The sequence below is a fragment of the Rhinopithecus bieti genome, unplaced genomic scaffold (assembly GCF_001698545.2).
Source record: "Rhinopithecus bieti isolate Rb0 unplaced genomic scaffold, ASM169854v2 scaffold_34818, whole genome shotgun sequence".
Classification (NCBI taxonomy): domain Eukaryota; kingdom Metazoa; phylum Chordata; class Mammalia; order Primates; family Cercopithecidae; genus Rhinopithecus; species Rhinopithecus bieti.
In genome coordinates this window covers 137,342-158,051 of record NW_016815484.1, presented here as the reverse complement: position 1 = coordinate 158,051, position 20,710 = coordinate 137,342, and the positions used below count along the sequence as shown (strand labels likewise).

Here is a 20,710-nt window from a genome sequence, read left to right as displayed (position 1 = left end):
AAGACAGACACAGAGGTTAAATAATGTGCCCCAAATCACACAGCTTTAAAGTGAAGGAGCCCCATCTGGCTCCAGAACTCACTCTCTTAATCACTATTCTATATTGCCTCCCTGTATCTGTATTTTGCTACTTTTTCTACTATAGTAGTCCAGTCAAGAATGGAAGCTGGGAGACTTTAGTGGCTACTAACACTGAAGTGATACAGGATTAGACTAAAGTGGTAGTAATGGAGACAGAGAAGTGGAGAGATCTGGTAATATGCCTTCAGGATAGAGCTAGTAAGACTTAATGGATGAGAGATTGAATGTGAGGTATGAGGGAAAGAGAGGAATAGTGGCAACTAGGTTTTCTGGCCTACCCATAGCCAGGTATTTAAGACTCTGTTTCTCATGTTTTATATTAATTAACTTTATTTGTTTTCCTTGGTTTTCCAGTTTCCCTTCCTTCTTCCTAATTTATGCATTTCACTTCATTAAATCTTTTTGTTTTTGAGACAGAGTCTCACTCTGTCATCAAGCTGGAGTACAGTGATGCAACCATGGCTCACTGCAGCCTTGACCTCCCAGGCTCAAGTGATCCTCCCACCTCATTCTCCTGAGTAGCCGGAACTACAGGTGCACACAACCACACTTGGCTTTTTTATTTTTTGTGGAGATGCGGGTCTTACTACATTGGCAAGGATGGTCTCAAACTCCTGGGCTCAAGTGATCCTCTTGCCTGAAGCTCCTAAAGTGCGGAGATTACAGGCATGAGCCACTGCAACCAGTCCATTAAATCCTTTTTGAGATGAGGTAAAATAAAAATAAACTTATTTACTAGTACTTAAGACTCATTCTATATTCATGTTCAATATTGTTTTCTTTGGGTTTTTTAATCTGTTCTAGATTTTTGAATTGAGGTCAAAAAATGAAGGACAATAACTGTTTATAACACCAATAATTATTTCTGATTATGGGCACAGCTATGATCAATGTGGAAACTGGAAACATATAAAAAAGTATGAGGCAGGGCTGGGCACAGCGACTCACGCCTGTAAATCCCAGTTACTTGGGAGGCTGAGGCAGGAGAATCGCTTGAACCCGGGAGGCGGAGGGTGCAGTGAGCCGAAATCGTGCCGTTGCACTCCAGCCTGGGCAACAAGAGTGAGGGTCCGTCTCAAAAAAAAAAAAAAAAAAAAAAAAAAAAAAAAGAAAAAAAAAATATTATCCTCATTCCCACAATCTAGAAGCAAGCAATGGGAGTACTTTGTTCCACACATATCTATCGTTTAAATTACTGAAATCATACTGTCTATTCAGTTTTACATCTTTTCTTAGTGCTACTAAAAACTCTTATTGGCCGGGCGCGGTGGCTCAAGCCTGTAATGCCAGCACTTTGGGAGGCCGAGACGGGCGGATCACGAGGTCAGGAGATCGAGATCATCCTGGTTAACACGGTGAAACCCCGTCTCTACTAAAAAAAAAATACAAAAAACTAGCCGGGCGAGGTGGCGGGCACCTGTAGTCCCAGCTACTCGGGAGGCTGAGGCAGGAGAATGGCATAAACCCGGCAGGCGGAGCTTGCAGTGAGCTGAGATCCAGCCACTGCACTCCAGCCTGGGAGACAGAGCGAGACTCCGTCTCAAAAAAAAAAAAAAAAAAAAAAAACCCTTACTAAACATGTTTAGTGACTGCATAACATTCTACATGACCACAACACAATTTACTTGTCCTTCTCCCTATTACTAGGTATTTATATTCTTTCTAATTATTCTAATAGTTCACATATGTTGGTATTTTCAAACATGTTCAGACTTGGAACTCTTTCATCAAGAGAAAGTTCTGTGGAAGCCTAACATAGAAATGGAGCTGACCTGGCCAAAAACTGATAGGAGGGACCCCATCCCACCATACCACACCCCCAGCAGTAATCCCAACACATTCAGAAAACCACAATTCTAAGTACTAATGTGACAACTATTTTTGTGCATAAAGCTTTGTCCAAATCTTGCATTACTTCCTCTGGATAGAATCCTAGGAAGGCTATTGAGTTTAAAGGAAATGAACGTTTTCGAGGCTCTTGATACTAAATAATAGAGTTTCAATAATAAAAACAATAACTTACAGAAGGAACACGATTGAAAAATAAATTAATTAAACTTGATTTAAAAAAAAAAAAACTGTCAGAGCTACAGGCTCAGTTTCCAGAATATCCACATGTTCATGGCCCTTCTGAGAATACGATTATGATTTAATAGGTAGAGTTAATTCAGGCACTACAAGGATATAAAAATGAACGAGATTCAAAAAAACCAGGAGCTTATGGCCTCTGCCATGTCATCTTCAGAAGAAATTCAACACTAATGCTTCAGAGATACTAACATGCACCTATTATAGAAAAAATATTTTTTCATAAAATACTGATCAAAATATATTAACTCTGAGCTATATGAAAGGGTATATGAAACCTTTAAAGTGGCTTCACTATCATAAAAAAAGCAATAATTCCATTCCCTTTTTTTTAAGAAGAAATATTTTATAAGCAATATCCCATATACTTAGGTATCCATGATACATGATACAATCATAATCTGCAGAGGTAGCCTAATGTAGTTACCCTATGACCCCAACTGTGATTAAGTAAACAGCACAACTAGATGGGGAAGAAATCCATTAGAATTACCTGTGGAGCCTTTGGTTATAAATAATACAAATTGCAAGAGTTAAGGCAAGTTCCACGCAGGAGTTAAGGCAAGTTCCACTACAGTTATACTGAATCAATCTCCAGAGTACAAGACCTAAGCATGCATATTTTTTACCTGCACCAAAGCTGATTATTACATTCAGATTAAGAAACACTAGGTTAGCTGGGTGCAATGGTTCACACTTGTAATCCCAACACTTTGGGAGACTGAAGTGGAAGGATCACTTGAGGCCAAGAGTTCAAGGTCACACAGGCAAGAGAGCAAGACCCCACTCCACAAAAAATATAAAAAGTAGCCAGATGTGGTGGCATGCACCTGTAGTCCTAGCTACTCAGGAGGCTGAGCCAGGAGCATCACTTGAGCCCGAGAGGTTGAAGCTGCAGTGAGCTATGATTACACCACTTGAATGAAAGTCAAAAAAAGTCACTGCACTCCAGCCTGTCTGAAAGAACAAGACCCCATCTTAAAATAAAAAAATATTAATTTGCTTAAAAAGTTAACACTAGGTTAAAGGTTCTTTTTAAAAATATTACCCCATTAATTTCAACAATATTTGCTAAAATACCTAGCCACTCAACTATGTGAAATTGGTTGCTTTCCTATTAAACAGACTGTGAAAAAAGCCACAGCGATTATGACAACAAAAAACTCAAATCGGATTCAGAAATTGCCAGGTGGAGTCCTGCCCTGCTGTGGTGGTGGTTTTCCCTCATTTAGGGAATTAGTACTATTAGTTGCAATGTGACTTGTGTTACAGATAGTTCAATCTTGCTGCAGTGGGGAAAGGGGATTAAAACAGAAGACCCTTGAGACAAAGAGACCAGCAGCTAAGTGGCTACAGCGAAAGTTCAAGTAAGACAAAGTAAAAGCCTAAGTTTTATCTTAGATGTGTTGAATTTAGAATATTGTTGGAGTTTAAATATGAACATAATTCATGAGTGGTTAGAAAGATGGATTGGGGACTGGGCACAGTGGCTCACGCCTGTAATCCCAGCACTTTGGGAGGTGGAAGCAGGCAGGTCACTTGAGGCCAGGAGTTCAAAACGAGCCTGGCCAACACAGCGAAATCCCATCTCTACTAAAAATACAAAAAATTAGCCAAGCGTGGTGGTGCACAACTGTAATTCCAGCTACTCGGGAGGCTGAGGCACGAGAATGGCTAGAGGCCAGGAAGCAGACGTTGGAGTGAGTCAAGATCATGCCACTGCACTCCAGGCTGGGTGACAGAGCGAGACTCTGACACACACACACACACACACAAAAAAAAAAAAAAAAAAAAGGAAAGGGGAGGGAAGGGAAGGGAAGGAGAGGGGAGGGGAGGGGTGGGGAGGATTTTACATGCTCTTACATGAAGTAGATCTCATGAAGAGAGATTAGTGACTACTAGAGGCTGGGAAGGTTCAGGGGCTGGGAGAGATGAAGAGAGGCTGATTAACAGGTACCAATATACAGTCAGATAGAGAGAATAAGACCTAGTATTCAAAAGATCAGTAGGGTGACCACAGTTAACAATAATCTTATTGTATATTTTAAAACAGCTAGAACAGAATAATTGGAATGTTCCTAGCATAAGAAAGAGATAAATATTTAAGCTGATGGATATCCTGGATATTCCAATTACCCTGTTTTAATCTGTACACATTTTATAAATATATCACAATATACATCAGATATATCCCAAAAATATATACATTATCAATTTTTTAGAAACTAAAAATAAAACTATCATAATCCAGCAACCCCACTAATGAGTATATATCCAAAGGAAAGGAAATTCACATTTGATACCTGCACTCCCCTTTTCACTGCAGCACTATTCACAATGACCAAGATACGGAATCAACCTACATGTCCATCAATAAATGAATGGAATTAAAAATTTAATACACACATACACACACACACACACACACACACACACACACACACACAAATACTATTTGGCCAAATTTAGAAAAGTATAAAATCATGTCACATGCAGTAACAAAGATGAGTTTACAGGACATTGTGTTAAATGAAATGAGCCAGGCACAGAAAGATTAATACCACATGTTCTCATTCAGATGAAGCTAAGTAAACTGATCTCATAAAAGTGAAGAAAATAGTAGAAACAGAAACGAAAGGGTGAAAAGGGTACGAAAAAGAGGGGTATAGGGAGAGTTTGGTTAACACACAAAATTACAGCCAGATAGAATAAGTCCTAGTGTTTATAGCATTGTAAAGTCACTATAGTTAACAATTATTTACTCTATATTTTCAAAGAGCTAAAAGTGAGGATTTTGAACATTGCCAACACAAAGAAATGATCAGTGTCTTAGGCAATGGATATGCTAATCACTCTGATTTGATCATTACACTCTGTATACAGATGTGGAGGATCACACTCTACCCCAGAAATATGTACAATTATGTCAATTAAAAATAATCTGTCAATTAAAATAATATTTAAAATGTAATCTTGGCCAGGCACAATGACTTATGTCTGTAATACCAACACTTTGGAAAGCCAAGGTGGGAGAATGGTTTGAGCCCAGGTGAGACCAGCATGGGCTAGATGGTGAGACCCCACCTCTACAAAAATTTAAAAAATAAAAAAATTGGCCCGGGCAAGGTGGCTCACTCCTGTAATCCTATCACTTTAGGAGGCCAAGGCAGGTGGATTACCTGAGGTCAGGAGCTCAAGACCAGCCTGGCTAACATGGTGAAACTCCATCTCTACTAAAAATACAAAAAATTTGCTGGGTGCAGCTGCACGTGCCCGTAGTTCCTGCTACTCAGGAGGCTGAGGCAGGAGAATCACTTGAACCCAGGAGGAGGAGGTTGCAGTGAGCCGAGATTGCACCACTGCACTCCAGCCTGGGTGACAGAGCAAGACTCCGTCTCAAAAAAAAAAAAAAAAATTAATCTTTGGCCGGGCAGTGACTCCCGCCTGTAATCCCAGCACTTTCGGAGGCCAAGACAGGAGGATCGCTTGAGCCCAGGAGTTTGAGACGAGCCTGGGCAACGTAGTAAGACCTCATCTCTACTAAAAAAAAAAAAAATAGCTATGTGTGGAGGCACATGCCTGTAATCCCAGCTACTCGGGAGGCTGAAGTGGGAGGATTGCTTAAGCCCAAGAGGTCAAGGCTGTAGTGAGCTTTGATTGCACCACTGTACTCCAGCCTGGGTGACAGAGAGACCCTGTATCAAAAAAAAAAAAAAAAAACTGTAATCCTCTACAAAGCTTACTCAAATTCCACATCCTCCAGAAAGCATTTACTCATACTTTCTGGATCTGATCTCATCCTCCTCATCTTTCTACTTTCTCCTAGTAAGAAAACTCAGCCATGCACTAATCAGGTGCAATTTCACGACCATAGCTGTATTTATATACATTTGGGTCTTCACTGTAGCAATTTTTTTCTGGCTTGCAATATGCTTCTTTCTTCCCTTCTGTTTATCAGCCAGCAGTCAGCCTTGCAAACCTTATTAGCTCACACAACCATAAACAAAATACCACAGACTGGGTGACTTAAAACAATAGAAATGTATTTGCTGACAGGTCTGGAGGCTAGAAGTCCATAATCAAGTGTGGACAAATGTGGTTTCCGGTTAGACCTCTCTTCCTGGCTTGCAGACGACCACTTTCTGCTATGTCCTCACAAAGCCATTCCTCCTTTCCCGTGGGGGAAGAGGAGTTAGTGCATGCTTTCTGGCGTCTCTTTTTATAAAGACACTAATTCTATCAGATCAGGGCCTTATGACTTCATTTATCCTTAATTATTTCCTTAGAGGCCCCATCTCCAAATACAGCCACACTGGGGGTTAGGGCTTCAACATGAATTTTAGAGAGACACATTCAGTCCATTACAAAACCCACTGTCACATTCATAGCTAAATCTAAATATTACTTACTCAGTGAACTACCAAAAATAATGAAACATATCTTCCTCATGTTTCCATAGTAGTTAATGTTTCCATAGTACTTTAGGAACTAGATTATGTTTGTTTTTCACTGTCCATTTATGCTTAAAATGTTGAACGAGGGCTTCAATATACATTCAATACGTTAAACTTTGTTCATTTGTATCCTCCAAATCTGTCTCCTTACTGTCTTAACAATCTCTCAATCTCTGATTATGACTGTATATTGTCCATTTCTCTTTGTAATTTTGTCAATTTTTGCTTTATACACTTTCAATGTACTGTTAAATGCATAGAGGTTGAGGACTGCCAATTTTTCCTTCAAAATAAACTGTTCCTTTTACCATTAAGGAATGTCACTTTTATCATTAATTGGTATTATGACTTAAAGATTTGAATACCAATTTTATAATATTAATCAGCTATCTTTTGGTTATTTTCCTGCTATATTCTACTGCTTGACATCCAACCTTTCTGTATAATTATAATTTAGGTATAACATGCATGTATACCTAAATTTTTTTAACCCAATCTGAGAATTTTTGTGTTTTAAGTGGTAAGTTTAGTCCATTTACATCTATTAATACTGATATATTTATATTCATACCTACCATCTTATTTCATAATCTCTATTTACCAAGATTATCTTCCTCTACCTCTTGTTTCTCCTTTCCTGTCTTTTATTGCAATGAGTGAATTTTCTTCAATGGCATATCAAGAGAATTAACAGTGGAAGTAACACAGACAATAAGAGGGTACAGCTTTTCTGTGGAGAACTTAAAAACAATAATAAAATCAAGTAAAGATAAGCCTGCTTTTTATTATCACCTTGTGATGGCAATTATAAACAATGTTAGCTTAGATAATACTTAATGTTCTTTTTGCTACGGTTCCTGTTGAGTTTTAATAACATATATGTGAACTTCAATTAACATGCTTTTATTACTTATCTTTTAATAAACACTTTATTCTGGCCAGGTGCAGCAGCTCACACCTGTAATCCCAGCACTTTGGGAGGCTGAGGCAGGTGGATCACCTAAGGTCAGGAGTTCAAGACCAGCTGGGTCAACATGGTGAAACCCCATCACTACTAAAAATACAAAAAATTAGCCAGGCATGGTGGCAGATGCCTGTAATCCCAGCTACTCAGGAAGCTGAGGCAGGAGAATCACTTGAACCCGGGAGACGGAGGTTGCAGTGAGCCGAGATCATGCCACTGCATTCCAGTCTGGGCAACAGAATGACACTCCATCTCAAAAATAAATAAATAAATAAATAATAAAAATAAATAACCACTGTATTCTACATGAAGTTAATTTGGAGAACTCCCAGTTATCTGCACCACACACATGCACAAACACACTCAGCTACTCAGGTCTCTACATACTGTTTTTCATGGTTCAGAATCATTCAAGCTTACTTCAATGGTAACTTCCTATCTCCAATCCCTGTTGTACTATGTTTCTGCATTTAAATACTAGATTCAAAATAAAAAAAGATTATAAAGACAAAGAAACAAAATGCTAAGCAAATCCAATTCTGTTTTCTATGGATGCCAAAAGAAAAAACAAAAGACATGGTTGGCAAAAGAATTTAAAAGGGTAAATGTTTCAATACCTCAGTTTTCACCAAAAGCATTCTAAAGCAATGGATCATTAAATGGCAATGTTTGACATCACATAGCCATTTTCTCTGATTTTTAGAGAAAAAAAAATTTAGAAGTTTTTACCAAATATAAAATGAATTTTCTGTAAAGACACTTTCATAAAAAAAAATTTTTTTTTGAGACAGAGTCTTGCTCCGTTGCCAGGCTAGAGTGCAGTGGTGCAATCGCGACTCACTGCAGTCTGCCTCGCGGGTTCAAGCAATTCCCCTGCCTCAGCCTCCTGTCACCATGCCTGGCTAATTTTTGTATTTTTTTTTTTTTTTTTTTTTTTTTTTTTGTGAGATGGGAGTCTTGCTCTGTCGCCCAGGCTGGACTGCAGTGGCGCCATCTCAGCTCACTGCAAGCTCCACCTCCCAGGTTCATGCCATTCTCCTGCCTCAGCCTCCCAAGTAGCTGGGACTACAGGCGCCCGCCACCACACCTGGCTAATTTTTTGTATTTTTAGTAGAGACGGGGTTTCACCATGTTGGCCAGACTAGTCTGGAACTCCTGACCTCAAGTGATCAGCACTCCTCAGCCTCCCAAAGTACTGGGATTACAGGCGTGAGCCACAGTGCCCAGCCAAAATATTTCAACCTACAGAGATATTTAAAAGCCACTATAATTGATAAAAGAAAAAATATACAATCAACATTGCAATTTCTGGGACTTAATGTAAAACAAAAATTTTAATGAAACTGCCAAATTTATTCTTATTTTATTCTTCTTTTCTTAATTTTACATATGCACACACATGAATGCACGTGCAAGTGTGAGTATATATACTATAGATCTGTTGTTTCATGTGAAAGAAAAATGTACAAAATTGAAATCAGAAGCTTTATTTGATGAACTACAGACGGACACAGATTGACAAATTTGCTACACTATGTACTGAGGAGGAATATGCAAAGACTACCGATTTTGACAGTCATTGACAGATTTACAAAAGCTGTTGCTTTTCTGATTATTTTTCATTTCATTTCATAATTATTACTAAAAATAATTCATCACATAAAGAAGGGAGGTGTTAAAAAATTATCTACCCCAGGTGTCAAATACAAAAATACACCTTTCCTTTAGCATTCTTTCCTTTTAGTATTTTGGAGATTATACCTTTTTTTTTTTTGAGACCAAATCTCAGCTGTCACCCAGGCTGGAGAGCAGTGGTGCAATCTCAGCTCACTGCAACCTCCGCCTCCCAGGTTCAAGTGATTATCCTGCGTCAGCCTCCCAAGTAGATGCGGCTACAGGCGCGCGCCATGACCACGCCCGGCTAATTTTTGTATTTTTAGGAGAGATGCGGTTTCACCATGTTGGGTAGGATGGTCTCAATCTCTTGACCTCGTAATCCATCCACCTCAGCCTCCCAAAGTGCTAGGATTACAGATGTGAGCCACCGCGCCCTGCCAGGCGATTACTCTTAAAATTGTAAACTTATATACTTGGCTTAAACTAATCTTTTTTTTTTTTTTTTTGAGATGGAGTCTGGCTCTGTCACCCAGGCTGGATGGAGTACAATGGCGTGATCTTGGCTCACTGCAAGCTCCACCTCCCAGGTTCACGCCATTCTCCTGCCTCAGCCTCCCAAATAGCTGGGACTACAGGCGCCCGCCACCACGCCCGGCTAATTTTCTATTTTAGTAGAGACGGGGTTTCACCGTGTTAGCCAGGATGATCTCGATCCCCTGACCTTGTGATCCGCCCACCTCAGCCTCCCAAAGTGCTGAGATTACAGGCGTGAGCCACCGTGAGCCACCATGCCCGGCCGGCTTAAACTAATCTAAGGTTAACCGGTATCTCTGGCCTCCTCCCCAATAGTATCTACAAACCAATAAACTCTGATTTCACTCTCCCATCCTCCACTTTATTGTTGACAATAATTTTAGATTCACTTTGCTTTTAAATCCTCCCAAATTTACCCATCATTATTACTGACACACAATGCATACATAGATTTTTTTTTTTTTTTTTAAACGGAGGCTCTTTTTGCCCAGGCTGGAGTGCAATGGCACAATCTCAGTTCACTCCGCCTACTAGGTGCAAGTGATTCTCCTGCCTCAGCCTCCCGAGTAGCTGGGATTACAGGCATGTGCCATACCAGGCCCAGCTAATTCTGTATTTTTAGTCGAGACACGGTTTCTCCACGTTGGTCAGGCTGGTCTCGAACTCCTGACCTCAGGTGATATGCCTGCCTCAGCCTCCCAAAATGCTGGGATTACAGGTGTCAGCCACCATACCCAGCCACATATGTAGATTTAACAAAATGTTTTATCCATTGATTTCTTTTTAACACATTGCTTTCAGTTCTCCATTTATTATTTTTTAGTTGTTTTCTTCCTCCTGAAGTTCTTTCAATACAGGCTGTCAGTAATAAACTCCACAGTTATTTTCCTCAGGTTTTTTGCGGGGGGCGGCAGAGGGTGTAGTTTGAGACAGGGACTCACTCTGTCACCCAGGCTGGAGTGTCATCCGTCGACCTCACTGCAACCTCTGCCTCCTGGGCCCAAATTATCCTCCCACCTCAGCCTCCTGAGTAGCTGGGACCACAGATGCACGCTGTAACACCCGTCTAATTTTTGCATTTTTGTAGAAACAGAGTTTCACCATGTTGCCTAAGCTGGTCTTCAATTCCCGAGCTTAAGCGATCCGTCCACCTCGGCCTCTCAAAGTGCTAGGATTAAGGTGTGAGCCACTGTACCTGGCCTTTTTCCTCAGTTTGGGTTTTTTGTTTGTTTGTTTTTTGGAGACAAGTCTGACTGTCTCCCAGGCTGGAGTGCAAAGGCACAATCTCGCCTCATTGAAACCTCTGCCTCCCAGGTTCAAGCGATTCTCCAGCCTCAGCCTTCCAAGTAACTGGGATTACAGGAGTAAACCTTTCCTCAGTTTTTAAAATGGCTCTTACTCATGAACAACAGTTTAGCAGGACTGATCTCTACAGTACTTTGAAGATATTACTCCACTGAATTTTTAAATTACCACTGAAATACTTACTTCCTCTTCCTCCTCCTCTTCTTCTTCCTCTGCTTCTTCTTCTTCATTAAGAGGTGGAGGTAAAGTACCGAGGATATCTTCGTCCATAAAATTAACTGGTTTTCCTACCATTTTAGGGGGTAAAGGAGGGCCAATTAACTCATCACCAGAAGAGTCAGAACTCTCTTCACTTTCACTGCTGCTTGTATCCCTGAAAACACAGAAACAGAAACTCTTTGCCTCTGCTGCAATAAAGAGCACACTTTGGAAATAGTACTCGTTTCTCAGGAAACTTTTCCTCTCCTATTAACAACAATTGGGTATTTTTTAATTTTTTCAAATTTGTAGTTCAAACATTAAATGTTTAATGCAAATATTATTTTATCTTAAGAAAGTTTAAGGCCGGGCGCGGTGGCTCAAGCCTGTAATCCCAGCACTTTGGGAGGCCGAGACGGGCGGATCACGAGGTCAGGAGATCGAGACCATCCTGGCTAACACGGTGAAACCCCGTCTCTACTAAAAATACAAAAAAACTAGCCGGGCGAAGTGGCGGGGGCCTGTAGTCCCAGCTACTCGGGAGGCTGAGGCAGGAGAATGGCGTAAACCCGGGAGGCGGAGCTTGCAGTGAGCTGAGATCCGGCCACTGCACTCCAGCCCCGGCGACAGAGTGAGACTCTGCCTCAAAAAAAAAAAAAAAAAAAAAAGTTTAAAAAAAACTGTCTTACGCAAACAAAGTCAAAAATAAGGGTCACAGCAATTATACGTTAGAGGGCCATTAGACCATTAGCACTCATAAAGAGACAGGTGAGACTGAGTGCAATGGCTCACACCTGTAACGCCAGCACTTTCAGGGACCTAGGCAGGTGAACTGCTTATGCCCAAGAGTTTGCGACTAGCCTGGGAAACATCGCAAGACTTTGTTTCTACAAAAAATAAAAATTAGCCAGGTGTGGTGGCATTTGCTTGTGGTACCAGCTACTCAGGAGGCTGAGGTGGCAGGATCACTTAAGCCCAGCAGGTCAAGGCTATAGTGAACCATGACTTCATCACTGTACTCCAGCCAGAACAACAGTGAGACCCTGTCTCAAAATATAGATATATAATAAAAATTTAATTTAAAAAATTTTAAAGAGACAGGTGAACAAGGACATACAGAAGAAAAACTACAAAATAGTAATGGACAAAAACCACTGAGATGGCCAGTGCCTCAATTAACTATATTTGAATCCAATCCCTGATTGCCACAGTAGCAAATAATGCCAGTCATGTAAGGAAGTTAATATAACTCCCCAAAAAAATTTCCAAAATACAAGTTATTTCTCATGGCTAGTCCAAGTTTGCCACTTTGCCAAACATTAAATGTAGCGTCCTTGCATTCTAAAAACACCATACTCTAACCAGGGGTATCCAAGGGACAGAATACAGTCAGGGGTTCTTAATTTCGGTTTCCAGTTGGGCCAGTGAAGCCATTTCCTCATCCCTCTTTTCTACTTATCACTAGAGACAGAAACTAAAAACCATGGCTTCAGGATGCTAAAAGTCTAAAAGAAATCAACAACAGTTGGACAGGCTTGAGAGTCTAGAGCATAGCATACTGATTCCCAAGTGGTTTCCTATCCGCCACACCTGAGGACTATTATACACTCTCATTAAGGTCTCTAGCAAACACCTGTTAAGTATAGCCCTCACCATCCACCACCCCTCCACCTGCCTCCAGAGCTGAGAATTCAGCATTCTTAATTGTATCAATTAATCTTTCAAATATTTGATAAGATTAAAAGTGTCACTGCCTTCTAATGAAGTATCTCTGGTATGTAAGCTCCAGGAAAGCACAAATTTCCATTTTGTTCTAGCATCTAACATATTTCTAGCATCTAAAAAATGCTTCACCTATAAGAAGCACTCAATATCTACTGAAGGAAAACATGAGATTTTCTTTTGTTTTCATCTAGGTTAAACACTGCAAAGAATACATTCTCACATTCAGGTTACCCTTAAACAGAGATATATGAACTAGCAAACCTCCATGAAGGGACTGAGTTTCTAGATTTGAGACACTGCCTAGCTCAAATCTCCACTCCAAGGCCTTCTTTCTAATTGAACAGGTTAAGTTTAGTTCACAACAAGGTCTTTGCACTTGGGAGTTCTGTTGGCTGACTTATCCTTCCCATAGATTGTTACACAGCCTCTTTCTCATTTTTGGAGTTTCCTCAAATGTCTCCTCCTCAAAGAAGCCTAAGGGCACACCCCTTTTAAACCTTCAGGCACACTACCACTTCCCATTACCTTAAGTACCTTTATCTTCATTACATGTCTGCTAAGTTATTTTATTTGGTTATTTAGTTATTTGTTATCCATCCCTTCAAATAATCCCACAACATTGAGAGCTCAATGAGAACAAAGGTCTCATCTGACTTGCTAATTGCTGTATCTCAGTGCCTAAAATACTGTGTAATCCACAGAAGATACTCAATAAGTAATAGCTACATGACTAAATAAATTTATATTAAGCTATTCATACTCCAAAATTTCCCCCTTATGATTAACGCACAAGTTTCCAGCTATACTGTTTTAAAACAGATTTTTTTTCTTTTTGAGACAGAGTCTCACTCTAGAGTGCCAGGGCGTGATCTTAGCTCACTCCTCAGCCCAGGTTCAAGTGATTCTCTTGCCTCAACCTCCCAAGTAGCTGGAATTATAGGCATGAGCCACCATGCCCAGCTAATTTTTGTATTTTTAGTAGAGACGGGGTTTCATCATGTTGGCCAGGCTGGTCTCAAACTCCTGACCTTGTGATCCACCAGCTCGACCTCCCAAAATACTGGGATTACAGACATGAGCCACCTTGCCCAGCCCTCAAGTATCTTTTCTAACCACAACAAAATAAAACCAAAATCAGGCCAGGCGCAGTGTCTCATGTCTATAATCCCAGCACTTTTCGAGGTAGAGTGAGCGAATTGCTTGAACTCAGGAGTTCAAGACTAGCCTGGGCAACATTGTGAAAGACTGTCTCTACAAAAAATACAAAAATTAGCCAGGCATGGTGGCACACACCTGTAGTACCAGTTACTTAAGGAGATGAGGTGGGAGGATCGCTCGAGTCTCGGAGGTAAAGGTTGCAGTGAGTTAAGAATGTGCCACTGCACTCCAGCCTGGGTGACAGAGTGAAACCCTGTCTCAAAAGAAAAATAAAAAAATCAGTAACAAGAGGAACCTTGGAAATTGTACAAATACATGAAAATAAAACAACAGGCTCCCAAATGACCAAAGGGTCAATAAAAAAAAATTTTTTTTTAATCTCTTGAAACAAAAGAAAATGGAAACAAAACATCAAAACCTGCAGAAAACAAAGAAAACAGTACTAAGAAGAACATTTATAACAATAAACAACTACGTAAAGAGTAGACATACATCAAATAAACAACCTAAAGATGTACCTCAAGGAACTAAAAAGCAAGAATAAAGCAAACCAAAAATTATTAGAAGAAATAAAAAAAATCAGAGCAGAACTACAAATGACACTGACACTAAAAAAAGAATAACACCGGGTGCGGTGGCTCACGCCTGTAATCTGAGCACTTTGAGAGGTCGAGGTGGGTGGATCACAAGGTCAGGAGTTCAAGACTAGCCTGGTCAACATGGTGAAACCCAGTCTGTACTAAAAATACAAAAATTAGCTGGACGTGGTGGTAGGCGCCTGTAATCGCAGCTACTCAGGAGGCTGAGGCAGAGAACTGCTTGAACCCAGGAGGTGCAGGTTGCAGTGAACCGAGATGGCACCACTGCATTCCAGCCTGGGCAACAGAGCGAGACTCCATCCCAAACAACAAAACAAAGAATAATAAAACATCACTGAAACAAGCGTTGATTTTTTGACAAGATAAACAACATCAATGTGTTAGGCCACTGCTGCATTGCCAAAAAGAAGTAACTGGGATGCCAGGCATGGTGGCTCACATCTGTAATCCCAGCACTTTGGGAGGCCAAGGCAAGCAGATCACGAGGTCAGGAGCTGGAGACCAGCCTGACCAACATGGTGAAACCCCATCTCTACTAAAATACAAAAAAATTAGCAGGGCATGGTGACCTACACCTGTAATCCCAGCTACTTGGGAGGCTGAGGCAGGAAAATCACTTGAACCCAGCAAGTGGAGGTTGCAGTGAGCCCAGATCAAGCCACTGCACTCCAGCCTGGTCAAACAGTGAGACTCCGTCTCAAAAAAGTAGTAACTGGGAGGCCGGGCCCAGTAGCTGACACCTATTATCCCCGGACTTTGGGAGAATGAGGCAGACAGATCATGTCAGGAGTCTGAGACCAGCCTGGACAACATGGTAAAACCCTGCCTCTACTAAAAATACAAGAATTAGCCAGCAGTGGTAGCGCACCTCTATAGTCCCAGCTACTCAGGAGGCTCACGCCTATAGCCCCGGCACTTTGGGAGGCCAAGGCAGGCGGATCACCTGAGGTCGGGAGTTCGAGACCACCCTGGCCAACATGGCAAAACCCCATCTCTACTAAAAACACAAAAACTAGCCAGGCGTGGTGGTGCATGCCTATAATCCCAACTATTTGGGAAGCTGAGGCAGGAGAATCATTTGAACCCAGGAGGTGGAGGTTACAGTCAGCCAAGATTATGCCACTGCACTGCAGCGGGCAACAGAGCAAGACTCCGTCTCAGAAAAATTTAAAAAAAAAAAAAAAAAATCTATGAACACCTAGAAACTGATGGTTTAATAGAAGTCTTTCATGAAAATCAGGCACCTGGAAGATGATTTGGAGCAATCTCTGACCACATTTGATCTTGAGGATGTTGGTTCAATATCTTCATTTTGTCTTAATTCTTTCTCTCTGCTCATTTCTTCCTCTTTTTCTCTTGCTTCTGAAAAGATTAAAAAAAGATTAACAAAAAAATTCCAACCATTACAATTCAAAATTTGCTAGTATTAGAAAGGCTAAAAATTAACATAGCCACAAAGACATAACTTAGAGTGCTAGCAGTAACAGCAAAAAATTATCAACCACAGCTACTGTGGAAAACAATATGGTGGTTCCTCAAAAAGTTAAACGTAGAATTATCAAGTGATCCAGCAATTCCACTTCTAGTAAATATCCAAAGAAACTGAAAGCAGGGTCTAAAAAAGATACTTGTATGCCGATGTTCACAGGAACATCATTCACAACACCTAAAATGTAGAAGCAACCAAAGTATCCATCTATAGACAAATGGATTAGCAAAATGTGGTATATCCACACAATGAAATATTATTCACCCAAAAAGGAAGGAGACTCTGCAATATGCTACAACTTGGATAAACCTTGAGGACACTATGCTAAGTAAGACAGACTACTCACAGAAAGACAAAAAGACAAATATCGTATGATACCACTTACATGAGGTAATCTAGAGTAGTCAATGTCAGAGACAAAAAGTAGAATGGTGGTTAACAGAGGCTAGGAGGGGTAATGAAGAATTGTTTAATATGTATACAGTTTCAGACTTACAAGACGAACAGTGTTATAGATGGTGGTGATGGCTGCACAACACTATGTACTTAAATATTAAGATGGTACATTTTATGTGTATTTTATCACAATTTTTAAAACTAGAAAAAAAAATTTATCAACCTAAATGGCCAATGTGGTAAAAGAACTGAACGAAATTACTGCATAGCAACATAATACTAACTGCAGACAATAAAAATAGTGATAGAAAACAGAAATCTGGGAAAACATTTTAACAGATATGCTAAGCAAAATTAGCATAATGTGAATGGTGATATATTTTTTAAAACGTATTCGAAAGTGATATTTTAGGTGATTAACTTTCTAATGTTTTAAAACATAAATTTAGCACTTCTTGGCCGGGCGCAGTGGCTCACACTTGTAATCCCAGCACTTTGGGAGGCCGAGGCGGGCGGATCACCTGAGGTCAGGAGTTCCAGACCAGCCTGACTAACATGGACAAACCCCGTCCCTACTAAAAAGAAAAAATTAGCCCAGCCTGGTACCACATGCCTTTAATCCCAGCTACTCAGGAGGCTGAGGCAGGAGAATCGCTTGAACCCGGGAGGCGGAGGTTGTGGTGAGCTGAGATCGCGCTATCACACTCCAGCTTGGGCAACACAAGCAAAACACCTTCTCAAAAAAAAAAAAAAAAAAATGTAGCACTTCTTTTCTGAATTTTCTACACTAGAATTTTGGTTAAAGACTAGCTATCAAAATCATAATAAAATTTATACTAGCCTGATGCGGTGGCTCACGCCTGTAATCCCAGCACTTTGGGAGGTGGAGACGGGCGGATGGCGAGGTCAGGAGATCAAGACCATCCTGGCTAACACGGTGAAACCCCATCACTAGTAAAAATACAAAAACACTAGCCAGGCGTAGTGGCGGGTGCCTGTAGTCCCACCTACTTGGGAGGCTGAGGCAGGACAATGGCATGAACAAGGGAGGCAGAGCTTGCAGTGAGCCAGATTGTGCCACTGCCCTCCAGCCTGGGCGACTGAGACTCCATCTCCAAAAAAAAAAAAGAAAAAAATTTATACTATAGGCTGCTCTGTCTACAGAGTAGGCATTCTTTTATTTCTTTACTTTCCTAATAAACTTGCTTTCACTATATTTTAAGAAAAAAAAATCTACTACATTAATTTTCCAGAGTTGTTTACTCTAGAAAGACAAAAAAAAAATATTTAAAATATTAACTTTTTTCCCTCTGATAATCTCACTCTACAAGTGTGGGGCACTAGGAAGAAAAGGATTATGTATGAATAGTTTGATCCTCAATTGCCACCATCCTCAATAACCTGAGATAATATTTAACATTTTTTTCCTTCACTTAATAATGAAATACAATATAACTCAAGTTAAGCAGCAGCAAAGGACACTTATCAAGTGGAATGTTGTAGTCTGCAGGGTCTTTAGTTGCTGGGACATGGAAGATGAGGAAGAGAGTTACCCAGCAAACATCAACAAGGAACTACATAGTCTTTCATGTCAAATATGGAAGACAAAACCCTCCAGGAAGAAGTAAGGTAAATATTACAGCTCTAGATCATGTTATCTTTTTCGTGTCTTCTGGGCTGAGGTGGGTCAAGAGTCAACACTTCTACATTCTGATACTAGAGACTGGAAAAAAATTAAAGAGAAGCATAGTATCCAGAATTAAGAATCGGCCTGCCAGGCGCGGTGGCTCACGCCTATAATTCCAGCACTTTGGGAGGCTGAGGCGGGCGAATCACGAAGTCACGAGATCGAGACCATCCTGGCTAACAAGGGGAAACCCCATCTCTACAAAAAATTTTTAAAAAATTAGCCAGAGGCCGGGCGCAGTGGCTCAAGCCTGTAATCCTAGCACTTTGGGAGGCCGAGACGGGCGGATCGCGAGGTCAGGAGATCGAGACCATCCTGCCTAACACGATGAAACCCCGTCTCTACTAAAAACTACAAAAAACTAGCCGGGCGAGGTGGTGGCGCCTATAGTCCCAGCTACCTGGGAGGCTGAGGGAGGAGAATGGCGTGAACCCGGGAGGCGGAGCTTGCAGTGAGCTGAGATCCGGCCACTGCACTCCAGCCTGGGTGACAGAGCGAGACTCCATCTCAAAAAAAAAAAAAAAAAAAAAATTAGCCAGATGTGGTGGCGGGCACCTGTAGTCCCAGCTACCTCGGAGTCTGAGGCAGGAGAATGGCGCAAACCCAGGAGGCGGAGGTTGCAGTGAGCAGCAATTGCGCCACTGCACTCCAGCCTGGGCAACAGAGCAAGACTCCGTCTCAAAAAAAAAAAAAAGAATGGGCCTGAAGCCAGGCATGGTGGTTCACACCCATAATCCTAGCACTTTGGGAGGCCGAGGCGGGTGGATTGCCTCAGCTCAGGAGTTCGAGACCAGCCGGGACAACATGGTGAAATCCTGTCTCTAGTAAAATACAAAAAATTAGCCGGGCATAGCGGTGTGCACCCGTAGTCCCAGCTACTCAGGACGCTGAGGCAGGAGAATCACTTGAACCCAGAAGGCAGAGGTTGCAGCGAGCTGAGACCATACCACTACAATCCAGCATGGGCCACAGAGTGAGACTCTGTCTCTAAGAGAAAAAAAAAAAGAATAAGCCTGCTTAGCTCCTAGCTCACCCTGTTTTTTCAGCCAATCCCTCCAGACCTCTGGGGGTGGCAGCAGCGTTTGTACTCTAGGCTCATCTTCTCCCTCAGGTCTTACAGTCAATTATATTACTAATCAGGAAAAGATATTGAGGCTGCCTACTCAGCTGCCATTTCCCTCTTTTTTACTTTCTTTTTTTTTTTTTTAAATAGAGACGGGGTCTCACTATGTTGCCCAGGCTGATCTTGAAATCCTGGGCTCAAGCAATCCTCCTGCCTCAAGATTTACAGATGTAAGCCACCACACCATGCCAGTCCTCCCTCTTTTCCCTTAGTTTTCTTTTGTTTTTGTTTCCGTTTTGAGACGGAGTCTCAATCTGTCACTCGGCATGAGTGCAGTGGCACAGTCTCAGCTCACTGCAACCTTCACCTCCTAGGTTCAAGCAATTCTTCTGCCTAAGCCTCCTGAGCTGCTGGGATTACAGATGCCAGCCACCATGATCACCTAATTTTTGTGTTTTTAGTAGAGACAGGGTTTCACCATGTTGGCCAGGCTGGTCTCGAACACCTGGCCTCAAGCAATCCACCTGCCTCAGCCTCACAAAGTGTACTAGGATTATAGACGTGAGCCACTGCCCCCAGCCTAGTATAACACTTCTAAAAAAAAAAAGTCTGTATTTTGGCTGGGCACAGTGGCTCACACCTGCAATCCCAACACTTTGGGAGGCTGAGGAGGGAAGATTACCAGGTCAGGAGTTCATCCAGCATGGTGAAACCCGATCTCCATTAAAAATACAAAAAATTGGCCGGGCGCGGTGGCTCAAGCCTGTAATCCCAGCACTTTGGGAGGCCGAGACGGGCGGATCACAAGGTCAGGAGATCGAGACCATCCTGGCTAATATGGTGATACGGTGAAACCCCGTCTCTACTAAACAATACAAAAAACTAGCCAGGCGACGAGGCGGGCGCCTGTAGTCCCAGCTACTTGGGAGGCGGAGGCAGGAGAATGGCGTGAACCTGGAAGGCGGAGCTTGCAGTGAGCTGAGATCCCGCCACCGCACTCCAGCCTGGGCGACAGAGCCAGACTCCGTCTCAAAAATAAAAATAAAAAAAAAATACAAAAATTACCCTGGTGTGGTGGCTCAGGCCTGTAATCCCAACACCTGGGGAGACTGAGGCAGGCAGATCACAAGGTCAGGAGTTCAAGACCAGTCTGGCCAACATAGTGAAACCCTGTCTCTACTAAAAATACAAAAAATTAGCTGGGTATGGTGGTGTGCACCTGTAATCTCAGTTACTTGGAAGGCTGAAGTAGGAAGGCGGAGGTTGCAGTGAGCCGAGATCTCGCTACTGCACTTCAGCCAGGGCCATGGTGCGAGATTCCATCTCAAAAAAAAAAAAAAAAAAAAAAAAAA

General features: G+C 41.6%; 1 protein-coding gene across 3 annotated transcripts in view; it reads right to left on the bottom strand.

Annotated features, from left to right (window-relative positions):
- Nucleotides 1-20,710, bottom strand: part of WDR70 (WD repeat domain 70) — a 385,782-nt gene that overhangs the window by 349,900 nt on the left and 15,172 nt on the right. For 2 of the 3 annotated variants that reach the window (XM_017853196.1, XM_017853194.1), the window contains exons 4-5: nucleotides 15,968-16,085; nucleotides 11,227-11,416 (exon numbers count right to left, since the gene is read on the bottom strand). In XM_017853196.1, the coding sequence (XP_017708685.1) occupies nucleotides 11,227-11,416; nucleotides 15,968-16,085 (308 nt within the window). The remainder of the gene's footprint in view (nucleotides 1-11,226; nucleotides 11,417-15,967; nucleotides 16,086-20,710) is intronic. The other variant, XM_017853195.1, reaches the window with a different exon arrangement.